This window comes from Microtus pennsylvanicus, chromosome 21, assembly GCF_037038515.1.
Source record: "Microtus pennsylvanicus isolate mMicPen1 chromosome 21, mMicPen1.hap1, whole genome shotgun sequence".
Taxonomy (NCBI): Eukaryota; Metazoa; Chordata; class Mammalia; order Rodentia; family Cricetidae; genus Microtus; species Microtus pennsylvanicus.
The window spans coordinates 22,825,450-22,839,899 of record NC_134599.1 but is presented as its reverse complement, the minus strand read 5'-3'; the positions used below and the strand labels follow the sequence as shown (position 1 = coordinate 22,839,899).

At 42.4% G+C, this 14,450-nt stretch overlaps 1 protein-coding gene across 6 annotated transcripts in view; it reads left to right on the top strand.

Moving 5' to 3' along the window:
* Positions 1-14,450, top strand: part of Nlrc4 (NLR family CARD domain containing 4) — a 44,957-nt gene that overhangs the window by 21,543 nt on the left and 8,964 nt on the right. For 5 of the 6 annotated variants that reach the window (XM_075955670.1, XM_075955667.1, XM_075955669.1 and 2 more), the window contains 3 exons: positions 7,008-7,178; positions 9,266-9,358; positions 11,542-11,709. In XM_075955670.1, coding sequence (XP_075811785.1) covers positions 7,008-7,178; positions 9,266-9,358; positions 11,542-11,709 — 432 coding nt within the window. The remainder of the gene's footprint in view (positions 1-7,007; positions 7,179-9,265; positions 9,359-11,541; positions 11,710-14,450) is intronic. The other variant, XR_012908770.1, reaches the window with a different exon arrangement.

The following is a 14,450-nucleotide window of genomic DNA, read 5'->3' as shown; positions in this document are numbered from 1 at the left end:
TCTAATCTTCAACTCCTTCAAATACTCCATAAGGATATAATATTACCTAAGTAAACGCGAAGTGCACTGTAAGCAACTTACAAAACTCTAGAAATGACAGAGACATCTCACTGGACAGTCACCCAAAGTTCTTCTGTAACATTGGGGCATCTAATCTTCAGCCCACAGGCCTATAGTATCCAGCAGACTTTTCCGTGAAGCAGGAAATTTGAAGATCTGTTCTGCTTTGTAATGGCAAAGTCCATCAGCTTTCTTTTGTGTCTTGCAGAATGTCTCACAGATTCTTTCATGAGTCAGGAACCCCAAAAGACCATCTCACCTTTAGGCAAGTTCAGCAGTCCTCTCTCTGCAGGTTCTTTGTGTCCAGTTTATGCAACAGCCCAGGCAAGAGCAGTTTCTTGCCCAAATGGCTAACAAACTCCATGAGAAGCCTCTTCGATGCCTATCTTCCTCTTGAAGTAATTGGTGCTGCCAGGAGCAGATGTGTCTCATTGTCTTGAAAAGTCCTAAGTTTTTAAACATTTTAAATGCCATATTATGAAGGTCTCTGAAATATTTGAAGAATACCTATCTAACTGAAATATATCCCTATCTATCTATCTATCTATCTATCTATCTATCTATCTATCTATCTATCTCTATCTATCTATCTATCTATCTATCTATCTATCTATCTATCTATCTTATCTATGTATCTATCTATCTCTATATATACCTATCATGACTACAAACTTGACTATTATAGATGACTATTGACCTATATTTCTTAATTATACATTGCATTTTTAAATTAGCTGCACAAACACAATACCTTAATCAAGAGCAGAAATATATATATATATAACAAAATTGATCTTAAATTTGTATCAACAAACCAAGAACCATACCAATGCAAATCTCTATATCATATCCCCCTTTAAATGTAAACAAATGTTTATAAACAATCATTTAGGGAATTTAGGCATAATTCTTTCCAAACTGCTTCATACATTTTGTTGGGCAAAGTAATTTTGGGGGGTGTTCACAGTGACCTTTTGAGGGGTCTTGATCCATCAAACCACATTAATCTGGAAGGATTCCACAGTTTTTCATCCTCAGGAAAGAAAAGAAGAACCTCTTTTCCAAAGCAACATATCTTTTCTAATTTTTTTTTGGCTTTTTTTTTTTTTTTTTTTTTTTTTTTTTTTTTTTTTTTGGTTTTTTGAGACAGGGTTTCTCTGTAGCTTTTGGTTCCTGTCCTGGAACTAGCTCTTGTAGACCAGGCTGGCCTCGAACTCACAGAGATCCGCCTGCCTCTGCCTCCCGAGTGCTGGGATTAAAGGCGTGCGCCACCACCGCCCGGCTTGGCTTTTTTTTCAAGACAGGGTTTCACTGTAGTTTTAGAGCCTGCCCTGGAACTAGCTATTGTAGACAAGGCTGGCCTTGAACTCACGGAGAACTGCCTGCCTCTGCCTCCCAAGTGCTGGGATTAAAGTTGTGTGTCACCACTGTCTGGCTTAAAACAACATATCCTTAAACCCAAATTTTGGAATCAAGATACCTTCAAAATATATAGGTTGGTTTAGCTTAGCAGCCCATACAATGAAATGCCTCCTCTGTACTTAGCTCCTTCATAGTCAAAAAATTCATAGAAAACACAATAATATACATAATCCAGGCTCTCTGTGTATATTCCATCTTTATATGGCTTATTTTTCTTTTTTTCTTTTAATCTATGACTGTCTGTATTGTGTCTCTTTAAAGACTTTACCATTTTTTTAAAAAAAATTTACTTCTTTGATATCTGTCTATGTTCTTTTTCTTCTCTCTCCTAAGCCTATGTATGTTTATCTAAACTGTAACCCATTTAGAGGCTTTTTCCATCTGAATTTGTCTTTATTGTGTATCTGTAATCCTTTTCTGACCCTTTCCCAACCCTAACTTTAAGGAAATTCTCTATTGGCAAGATATATCTGATAACATAAAAAGTATTTGTTAGTTTTATAGGTTACTTCAGATTAAAAGGCCATGATGCTTAATGAACTATCATCTCTTCTAATTAGGAGGTGTCTCTTGTTCAAATTGAATCTTTATCAATTTTGATGGTATCAATACCTTTTCTTCTGTGGAAACAAAAGCAAAACCTCTTCCTCAATGTAACATATGTCCTGGTTTCCATTCTGAGGTCAGTACATCTTTAATGTATATTGGCTGATTTAATTCTATAATTTTTTCTACTATCCACTGTCTCTCCACAGCTGTTGTTCCTTTCTCATTAGCATTTAGAAAATTCAGAGTTAGTAAAGCATTATGCAATCTATTACTGGGGGTATTTATCATCTCTTCCTGTTTAATTAATATATCCTTTAGAGTTTAATTTGATCTTTCTATAACTGCCTGCCCTATAAGATTTTGTGGTATACCTGAAATATGCCTTATATTTTAATAACCAAAAAGCTGTTTTATGTTCTTAGAGACATACTGGAGCATTGTCTGTCTTTATTTGTACAGGTATAACCATGATGGCCATAACTTCTAGCAAGTGTATGATTCCCCAATCAGCCTTTTCCAAATTCAAGGCAGTTTCCCATTAAAAACCTGAATAGGTATCAATGATGTTATTTACATATTTCAGTTTTCCAAATTCTACAAAATGGAACATATCCATCTGTCATATTTCATTCCTTTGAGTACCCTTTGGGTTACTTCTTGCAGATTGTAGTGCTTAGTTGTGGAAAGAACAAGTAGGACATTTCTTCATAATTTCCTCAGTTTGTTGCCACAGGATGAAAAGTCTTTTTAAATCTTTGCTATTGACATGATATTTTTTTTTGCCTTTTTTTTTTTGGTTTTTTGAGACAGGGTTTCTCTGTGGCTTTGGAGCCTGTCCTGGAACTAGCTCTGTAGACCAGGCTGGTCTCGAACTCACAGAGATCCGCCTACCTCTGCCTCCCGAGTGCTGGGATTAAAGGCATGCGCCACCATCGCCCGGCTTGACATGATATTTTTATGAAATTCTGAGGCCTCCAGCACATTTTCAATCAATAATTGATTGATTTCTGCATTACCTTGTGCTAGAGAACCTGGCAGACCCATATGGAATCAGATGTGTGTTATGAATATGGAATAATGCCTATTCCTGATTATATCTTATATCTGAATAAATAATAAAGTAAATTCTGTATCATCTGGCATAAACCCAGCAGTTTCAATATGCAAAACAACTCTTTCTGCATATTTCAAATTGGTAACTGTGGAGAGGTTCTTTAAAATCCCTTAGTACCATGAAAATAGCATAATCCAGAAGGGAGGGACATTCTGGACAAATTATTCTTAGAAAAAAACATTGTTTCTAGGAAAGCCCTGTCTACAGTCCCTTTTAAGTTGACCTTGCTTGCCAGAATTATAACATTTGATGTTTCAATTTTTCTTCAAACCTCTGGAAATCACCTCTCCTATCCATTCATCACCATGGTATGAGAGTCAACGTTAACTGTATCTTAAAATCCATTCCTCCAAAAGTGCTAACCTTGCCTTCAATGGCCTAATTATCCATTTAAATAGAGAATTCCCCCTTTCAAAAGCCAGAGATTTAATTATTATTCTGACTTCTGAATTTGGTGTCATTCTGTTTACTGCTGATGTCAATCTTTGTGAGAAATCCGTGAAGGTTTCTTTTGGGCCTCGTATGACTTCAGTAAATGATTCCGTCTTCTTCCCTACTTCTTCAGGTCTGTCCCTAGCATTCAAAGCTGCTGCATGACATAAAGCCAGGATGTGACCATTATGTACAGATTTCCTTTCTATCATAGCATAATTTCCTTTTCTAAGAATTTGATTGAGAGATTTCCCTACCTCTAGTTGTTCAGTACCTCTTCTCTGAACTCCATTGTAATTGTGGACCAGGCTCTAAAACACCTTTAACCAATTCTATCTGGTTTCTAGGGATAATTCTTATTGCAAACTGACCATGAGTTTAACATTTGCCTCACAAAAGGTGAATGAGATTATTGCTTCTTTGAATCTCCTTAAATCTAATATTGACACAGGAGTCCATTCAGCTCTTACTCAATCAAGTGGCAATTCCTGTATGGTTACTGCATATATTAAGACTGGTTGTTTGAAAACCTTTGGCTAGGGGGCTGGAGAGATGGCTCAGTGGTTAAGAGCACTGACTGCTCTTCCAGAGGACCCCTGTTCAATTCCTAGCACCAAGATGGCAGCTCACAACTGTCTAAAGATCCAGTTGCAGGGGATCTGACACCTTCACATCAATGTACATAAAATAAAAAGTTAAATAAACCTTTAAAAAAAGACCAATTAGAATTTTAGCTACAACCTTAAAAAAAAAAAAAGAAAGAAAACCTTAGGCTGTTCCTCTATAGATACTATAAAAATAGTCTTATAAAGCAATACTGAAATTGGTTCTCCATTAAATTCCTCCATTAAATTTGAATATCTCTGTGATCTATTTTATTAAGTTTTTCTAAGCCCCTGTATCTTAGCATTCAGAGTAACCAACTTTTTTAGTAATATGACAGAAGTGATAAAGCTGATGTTTACAATTAACATTACATAAATTCCATCTAAATTAGATATCGTCCTATTAAATTGTCCCATTTTCAAACTGTCTAGCATATTATCATTCAGGGACCCAAATCCCTCTATTGTAATGTTTTTTTTCTCATTTTTAATGTGGGGGAAAAAACTCTCTTTTAACTAATTCTTCTAAGAATTCCCAATTGTCTTACCAAATCTACTGATGATGTTGATGAAGATGTGGGGCTGATTGCTTCTGCGTAGAACAGTGAAAGCCTGACTGGATTCCAAGGCAGCTGCCTAGTTTGGCAGCAGCAAGAGAAGGAAGTTCAGGGAAAGCCTGCAACCTATGGTGGAGAGAGAGAGATTGTTCAGAAAAAGCACACGTGGTGGTTGCGGGGTGGGGAGGTGGAGGGGTAGGGAGGCTGCCGAGGTCCCTGAAGGCAGAACCAGTCAGTCGAGGGAGGTGAGTGCTGTGGCTTTTGGAATCCAGGTGCTTCTGCAGTTTGGGTGGCAGCTGGAGACTTTCAGAGAGGCTACAACAGGAAAATGCCAAACCTACTCACAGACTTGAGGAGAAGAAAAAAAAAACCTAGCTGGATGGAACTGGAGCCCCATGTGGAGCTCTGGCCTGTGCTGGTGGCTAGAAAGTCACAGGCAAACAGCTTTTTCATGAATTTGTATCCCAAATGTTGGGTACCAGCTATAGCTCAGATAATAAAAGTTCAGAGATAAATATTGGGGTTTAACCTGAATATCAGAAAAGCAAAGCAGCCAAGTCACTAGAGAGCTCTTACCTAAGTGAAATCTTCAGACTAAAAAAGAATGAGTTCCTGTCTCATTCTGCCTTATATTTCTCCCTAGTGCTAGAATTAAAAGCATGAACCACCACCACCTGGCCTCTATGGCTAACTAGCGTGGCTTCTGGTATTAAAAGTGTGTGCCACCACTGCCTGGCCTATATGGCTGAGAAGTGTGGCTGCTTTGTACTGATCTTCAGGCAAGCTTTATTTATTAAAACACAAATAATATGCCACTATACTACTGATTGAATCACATACATTGTAGTGATATTTTGTTTATGTTCTTACAAATAAAAGCTTGCCCAAAGGTCAGAGTGCAGAGCTTAGGCACTAGAGGCCAGGGAGTGCTGGCACATACCTTTAATTCCAGAACTAAGGAGACAGAGGCAGACGGATCTCTGTTAGTTCAAGGCTAACTGGGCTATACAAGATTGAATCTCTAAAAGAGAAACAGAATTCACACAAAGGTTATCCTTACGCTTGGGATCCCATGCCTTTAATTCCAGCACTAGGGAGGTGGAGACGGGAGTGACAGGGTGGAGAAAGGACTGTTAGACAGGAGACAGGAACACAGGGTAGTCTGAGGTTTGGTGTGGACAGAGGCAGCTGGAGGTTTGGAGGAGACAGATACAGTCTGGTGATGCAGTCTGAGGACACGATCGCCCCTTCAGTCTGAGCACTGGAAGAGGTAAAAGGTCTCTCTAGTGCCTGACACTCTGCTTCTCTGATCTTCAGCATTAACCCCTATATCTGACTCTGGGTTTTTAGTATTAAAAACAACTATAATTCATGCTTCAATACATTATCTCCCCTAAGCTCCTAACCATGGGGATTGAGAAAACCTTGGTCTGAGGGATGCACCTCAATGGTAGAGCATTTGCCTGGCATGCACAGGGCCTGGGTAAAAACTCCAATACCAAAGAAAAAGTGGAGAGGGAGACAGCTAGGATCCAAAAGTCACCATGTATTTCTTTCATGTGGACCATTGACTCAGGATATGTATTGATGATTTAAGTTCCATCTAATCAATCCTGAAAGCCACATCAATGCCAGGCCTAAGAATGAAGGGCACTCTAGACCGCCTTTAGCTGTTCTGTGGGTAGAAGCGTCCACTGACCCTGGCTGAACATACTGCTCCGGGTGTAGTGTTCACTGGAGGGAGTCAGTCTGTCCCGTGTCACAGTCCAGGGCCAGGCAGTGGCATTAGCCCTCCACGTGGCTATAGCACCCGCTGCCCCTCTGAACTCAGCCTCTTGAGGGAAGTAAAGACCAGGAAGAAAGAGCATGTCTGCTATCTAGCAGTGGGGCAGCCTCGGCAGGAAGCTCCTGAGCCAGCCGGGCTAAATAGCAAGACTCTCCCTATGTAGAAAACAAAGATATGCATACATATTTTTTAAAAGAACATGAAACTGAGGGCCCGAGAGGTGGCTCAGAGGTTAAGATCACCGGCTGCTCTTCCAGAGGTCCTGAGTTTAGTTCCCAGCACCCACGTGGTGGCTCACTACCACCTGTAATGAGATCCGATGTGCAGGCAGAACAGTGGACACATAGTAAATAAAGAAATCTTTAAGAAAGAAAAAGAAGACGAAACTGTTTCTTCCTAGTTGTCATCCTTCTGGTCCACGAATCTGGGTTTAACCAGATAAACGTGGTCTGCTCATATATTTCTTTCCCCTTTTCTCGTAGCCAAAGGCCTGGGAAACCTGAAGAAGATGAGCTTATTTCATCTGACTCATTTGTCTGATATCGGGGAGGGGATGGATTCCATAATTGAGTCTCTGTCGGGAGAACCCTGTGACCTGCAAGAGATGAAGTTGGTGGCCTGCTGTCTGACGGCGAATTCTGTGAAAACCCTAGGTAATCAGGGGAACCCTTGCGTCCCTCAGTGGACGCACAGCAGAACATGGACGCTTTGTCCAACTCAGAATTAAAATTATCAATGGCAATAAGAGAGGACTGCAGAATATTTGAAGATATTTTAACCTTAAGAAAAAGTTATAAGTAAATTTTTTTTTAAATTCCCCATCTAAAAACATCTCTCACCCCAATTTCCACCATTTTGTCATAGTGCTTTAGTGTCGTGATAATAGTGTATCATCATATATAATGATGGGGAAAGAGGATTGCCTCCATGTTAGAGGCTTCCTAGTCTTCCCTTTGCTCTGTTAAGATGGACTTAGAGTACAGTGATACACCCTTACTTCAGTCTTTTGAGTTCCCAAATATCATGCATACCAATTACAGAGAAAACTTTGCATAGTTTTCAATAAACTCTTCAATTCAGACATGTCTTAAAATTGAGAGTTTGGGGCTGCAGACATGGATCAGCAGTTAAGATCACTGACTGTTCTTCCAAAAGACTTGGGTTCCATTCCTGGCACGCACACGGCAGCTTACTGCCATCTGTATTAGGTCTCGGGGATTCAGTACCCTCTTCTGGCACACACGTGGCACCCAGCCATGCATGCAGGCAGGACACCCATACAGGAAGTCATTTTTAAAGATTTAGTTTAGTTTTTTTTTTTTTTGATTTTCAAGACAGGGTTTCTCTGTAGCTTTTTGGTTCCTGTCCTGGAACTAGCTCTTCTAGACCAGGCTGGCCTTGAACTCACAGAGATCCGCCTGCCTCTGCCTCCCGAGTGCTGGGATTAAAGGCGTGCGCCACCACTGCCTGGCTTAAAGATTTAGCTTTTGAAAATCGATTTAATATTATTTATCTGTCTCACTATATATCTCTGGTTAGCCTGGAACTTGCTGTGTAGATCAGTCTTGCCTCGTGAATGCTGGGTGAAAGGTGTGTCCCTCTGGAAGTCATCCTATGGGGGCTAGAGATGACTTGGAGGCCAGGAGAGTTTGCGGCTCTTCCATCAGACCTGAGTGGTTCTCAGCACCCACTTTTGGCAACTCACACCGGTCTGAAACTCCAGTTTCAAGGGATTTGGTGCCACCTTCTGGCCTCTGTGGCAACTGCACCCCTTTGCATATCCCTTCACATAGAAACAAACACACACACACTTACGAATAAAATCAAAAAATAAGAGTATAATAGTGCTGGGAATCTCTAAAGACTGCCATGTTTACACTGATATAAACTTACAGCTGAAGAAGCCAATGGTTGGAAAATCTAGACTGATACTGGGAACATGTCTCCACTTTCACCAATAAACTATAAGGGAGAAGAGAAAATATAAATATTGATCAAAACGTCACCTGCTTTTTAAATAGAAATTGACCTTTAATTTGTTGTAATAAAACCTTTTTTGCTGTGATACAAAGTACCGTTTTAGTAATGGTATCTTGTTCTTCAGATCCCTAGTGCCTACCACTACCTGTCACAGCCCACCAGGGCCTGTGACCTAGGAGACCCCGACCCTAAAGCTGTGTGAGAAACCAATAAAGAACCATTGAGTTGTTTGAGAGGGAGAACAGCTGAAGGCTGAAACTTGTGCCCCTTTAAAAGCCACGTGAGACAGTTTATCCCTTTAAGAATATGTGAGAAGTGTCCAGGTGTGGTAACGAACACCTTCAGTCCCAGCACTCAGATGCCAGAGGCAGGGGGATTTCTGTAAGTTTGAGAGTTTGAGGCCATTCCAGGCTACCTAGTGAGACCCTATCTTAAACAAACAAAAAAAAAACCCAAACAAACCGAGTTCAATAAAGAATAAACTACAAAGTAATGTCTAGAATTACTAACTCTATATTCCATGCAACTTTAGGCATCATGTGATGTGGATTTAATAATCCGAACATAGGGTTAGGAGACACCTGTGCATTCAGTCAAAGCCATAGGAACCGAGGGGTCCACCCATCCTACTTCCTTTGAGAAATAATCAAGTCAAATAACAGTGCGTAAGCCATCAGCAAAAACAACAAGGACACAGAATCCTAAAGATATTGGAAAATGCATATTTGGTTACTTGGAAATGTTATCTTTTTTCTTCCAGCACAGAATCTTCACAATTTGGTCAAACTGAACGTTCTCGATATATCAGAAAACTATCTGGGAAAGGATGGAAAAGAAGCTGTACAGGAACTGAGTAAGAACGGCAGCTTGCCAGCAATGTGCTCTTGACTATGCGTGCTGGGTGGTCAGAAAGAACAGCCTGCAGCTGGGCCTTGGGACCCACAAGCACCCTGCTAACTCATCTTCCTGAGGGAAAATGTTTTCTTAACTGCTTTCTCTAATGCTGTCTTAAACTGCCATTGAGGAACATGGCCCCACGTCTTTTTTTTTTAAAAGCTTTACTTAATTTGGGGGCTGGAGAGGTTGCTCAGTGGTTAGGAACACTTCGATGCTATGCAAAGAGCCTGAGTTTGGTTCCCAGCATCTAAATGATGGCTCACAAACATTTGTAACTCTAGTTCCAGGGAATCTGATGCCGCCTTCTGAGTTATGTGGGTACCAGGTACAGATGAGCGCACACATGTAAGTGCAGGTGAAACACTCATATACAAAAAAACTGAAAAACATTGTGTGTGTGTGTGTGTGTGTGTGTGTGTGTGTGTGTGTGTGTGTGAAGGGTGTATGCACACATGAGTGTAGGTGCCTGCAGAGGCCAGAAGAGAGCGTTTCATCTCCTAGATGCTGGAGTTACAGGTATTATGAGTCATTTGTCCTGGGCTCTGGAATGGAATTCAGTTCTCCTACAAGAGTAGTGCATTTTTTTTTTTTTTTTTTGGTTTTTTGAGACAGGGTTTCTCTGTAGCTTTGGAACCTGTCCTGGAACTAGCTCTTGTAGACCAGGCTGGCCTTGAACTCACAGAGAGCCACCTGCCTCTGCCGGGATTAAAAGTGTGTGCCACTACCACCTGGCGAGTAGGGCATGCTCTTAACCGTTGGATCATTTCTCCAAGCCCAAGCTTCTGTCTCCTGGGTCATCAGTTTCAATATCTTCATTGTACCTGAGGCTCTTCCGGTTTGCCAACAACAAGGAAGCTAGTGTTTGATGCTGACGATAAATTTGCTTAAGGATTTAGTGATATGGCTTTTTGTACCCCCAGGCTCATAAGACTGGTTTGTATGCATATTGTGTCAACTGAGTCATCCAAGGACTGCAATATTCTTATGCTGTCTGGATGTAGCAAAGGACTGTGCATGAGTTCTCAGATGAGCAAAACATTTGGAGTTTTGTGTTGAGAGAGGGGGTTTTACTCTGCAGCCTGCAACTTGTTAAGTAGACAGGGTGTCCTTGAAATCACAGAGATCCATCTGCCTCTGTTTCTTTTTTTTTTAATTTTTGGTTTTTCAAGACAGGGTTTCTCTATGTTGCTTTTGGAGCCTGTTCTGGAACTAGCTCCTGTAGACCAGGCTGGCCTTGAACCCACAGAGATCTGCCTACTTCTGCCTCCAGAGTGCTGGGGGGTTTAAAGGTGTGTGCCACCACTGCCTGGCTTGCCTCTGCCTCTTGAATGCTGGTACCAACAGGATTTTTATTCTGATAATGTTGTTACAGAAAAATGAGGCAGGGAAACCACCATGCTCAGTCAGTGGAGGATCAGGAAAGGCTGATCATGACAGACTTCTCTTCATGACTCTGAGCAACTAACTGAACGAGTTCACAGTACACAGAGGCTTTTTAGGGTGGGCTTAAGTTTCTATCAAGGCCACATGGCAAAGGTAAAAACGACATTCACTAGGAATGGTGGTGTGTGCTTTTGACCCCAGCACTTGAATAAGCAAGCAGATCTCTGTGAGCTTGAGGCCAGCCTGGTCTACAGAGTGAGTCCCAAGCCCGTCAAGGATATGTCTCAAAAGAGAGAGGTGTATATGGAGGATAAGGGCATTTTTCTTTTTATAAAACAAGACAACTGCAAGCAGCTGCTTTACCAGATACCTAAATAACCGTATCTCCCCGGTGGTCTTTGCGGTTATGTTTCCTTTCTTTGGGCACAGTAAGATGTTTGAGGTGCCACAGTGGCACATGGTTATGACAAAGGGATATATATCTGGAATTCACTTCAGAAAAACACACGAGTCTGGTCGGGATTAAGCAGTCTACCCTATGATTTGTTGTTTTTGAAGGTTGCATTATTAGTAATAGTTTTGTGATTACTACAGTGTTTATATATTGGAATATTTTCTATAAAAATAATCAAGAAAATGTAGATTCGTAGTAAAGATCAAGGAGCCTACAGGGTCACCAGATTTAAAGATCATTCCTTCATCCTCATCCTGTGCAGATTTTAAGTTGATGTCATTCCCGAATCATTCTGTTTCTAGTTGGCAGGCTCAGCATTCTGGAACAGCTAACCACACTGATGCTGCCGTGGTGTAAGGATGTGCTCATCACCCTGCCCAGCCTGCTGAAGCAGCTGGAGGTGGTCCCAGGGCTCCTCAAGCTTGGACTGAAAAACTGGAGACTCGGGGATGCAGAGGTCAGAAGTATAGGTAGGTCTGTGCAAACAGAGTCAAGAGAGCAAAGACTGGAGACGCGGGGATGCAGAGGTCAGAAGTATAGGTAGGTCTGTGCAAACAGAGACGCGGGGATGCAGAGGTCAGAAGTATAGGTAGGTCCGTGCAAACAGAGACGTGGGGATGCAGAGGTCAGAAGTATAGGTAGGTCCGTGCAAACAGAACCAAGAGAACAAAGACTGGAGACTCGGGGATGCAGAGGTCAGAAGTATAGGTAGGTCCATCCGAACAGGGCCAAGAGAGCAAAGACTGACTTTAAACAGAGCTCTCCCTCCTCTTTGAGACAGGGTTTCTCTGTGGAGCCCTGGCTGTCCTGGAACTCACTCTGTAGACTAGACTGGCCTTGAGCTCAGAGATCCTCCTGCCTGTGCCTCCCAAGTGCTGGGATTAAAGACAAGCACCACCACCACCCAGCTTCCTCTTTCTTATTTATTAGGATCTTATTTCTATTGAATATTAATCTCTGAAAAATTTTATTTTGAAGGTTTTCCCCCTTCTTGTTTTCCCGTGTTGTCTCCTGCTATTGTTTGAATGTGTCTCCTGAAACCACACGCATAAAACAAGATCCATGGCACAGCGCTGGGAGATGGGAACTCACATGTGGTCAGCTCATGGCCCACCCTCCGGGATGAGAAATGCAAGTGTAGATGGGATTGAGACTGGGAGACTGAGCTCGTGCTTACTTTTCTTCACCCCTCATCCTTCCGCCACAGGGAGAGACAGGAGAAGGCCTTGCTACGTGTTAGTCCCTCAGCCTTGGCCATGAGTCAATACATGTCTGTTTGTTGTGAAGTTTACCAGCCTGAGATATTCTACCACCGTGACACAAAACAGTAATAACACCCCTTTCCATGGGTGGTCCCTTTTCTGTGGATGTTGAGTTGAAACTCAGTCTTCTTTGTTGGCGTCTGCTCTCAGATGGCTCTTCTCATATTGTAGAGTGAGGTACAAGCTGAGAAGACTCTTTGTGTCTAAGGGAGAAGATGACTTAAAAAAATTATTCTATGCGTATGACTGCTTGCATATGTATATGTGAACCATGCATGGAGCCAGAAGAGGGGGTTGGATCCCCTGGTATTGAACTTATGGGTGGTGTGGGAGTTGGGAACCAAATCCTGGTCCTCTGCAGAAGCAGTAAGTGCCCTTAACTCCATTCTAACCCTCCAGCCCTGGAGATGACTTTTGATTGTTTGGCTTCGCTATAGGGGGCAGGAAACCAGACACGCAAGTGGCTTTGGAGGCAACTGAGAACCTTCCAGTCTTCCTCCTAGAGCACACAAGGCCAATTACTAGTGTCCTGGGACGGGGGAGGAGCAATGCCTGCTGCTTCTGTGTATGGGGGTCTCAGGTCCCCTCTCACAGCACCCTACCTGTCATCTTATTAGTGGGTGACTTCACACTATGTTGTAAGCTCAAAGCGCAAGGACTATGCCCTGTGTATGGTACACGGCAGATAAATGCTTGTTGAATACATGGCTAGTGCCATCATGTATTATTTAGGGCCTATTTTCGGGTCCAGGTTCCAGGTTCCAGCCTAGCATAGTGGGGAAATGAGAAGCAGGAATTGAGGAAGCTGCCACATTGCATCCACCATTGGTGACAGAGAACAGGAACCAATGCATGCATTGGGCTGTTCAGTTTTCTTCCACCAGTCAGGGAATGGTGGCACCAACAGTGGGCAGGCTCACCGCCTCAATGAATGCAATCAAGAGAACCCCCACAGGTATGCCAAGAGGCCCATCCTGCAGGTGATTCTTGATTTGAGCAAGCTGACAGTTAACTAACGCCAGGCGACCTGACACGGGCTCAGGAGAACTGAAGGGCGATGTTAGAGATGTCTGCGGAAGGCACGTGAAGTTTGGCCATTTGCAGTCTCCTAAGCCTACAGATGGCCAAGCTCCAAATGCCCAGATTTTCTTCCTGTTGGATCTAGTTTGATCCCGATCCAGTCACCAGAAAACATGTCCTTAGACCGTGGAGACTACTGCTTGTTTTTCCTTCCTGTGTTTGCACACACTCTGATAATCACCCAGGAAACTCAGCTAAGATCCTCAAACTGAAGCAGAGAGCCGCAGAAACAGCTTGACTTTTCTACATCCCTATGGGTAGTGGAAAGAAGTCACTCCCTGGGGAGAAAGCCCACAACCTGGAAAAAACAAAAAACATTTTGAGTTCCTGCTATGCTGGGAATCAAATGGGGTGTGAAAAATAGGAAGAAGGGTTTTGACGGCCTGGAGAGAGAAACACTCTTAGAAAGGGAGGCGAGGGCCAGTGTGCCTGGTGAGCTGGGCACAGACTAAAGATCAGCCATGGCTGGACCATGGCTGACTGGAGCCTGAAGCTGACTTCCTTCCCATCCTGTAACACACAAATGCGCAGTCCAAGCAGATGGGGCAGCTGCACCCTGCACAGTCTTTCCCAGACAGCTGTTATTTTGACTTCATTCCTTATTTTTTTTAAATATTTATTTATTTATTATGTATACAATATTCTGTCTGTGTGTATGTCTGCAGGCCAGAAGAGGGCACCAGACCTCATTCCAGATGGTTGTGAGCCACCATTGCCGGGAATTGAACTCAGGACCTTTGGAAGAGCAGGCAATGCTCTTAACCACTGAGCCATCTCTCTAGCCCCCTTCATTCCTTATTTTTAACTTCATGGTCATAGCTGTTGTCATGTGGGCATGTCGAGCCTCGTGGGAGGAGACAAACAAGTGA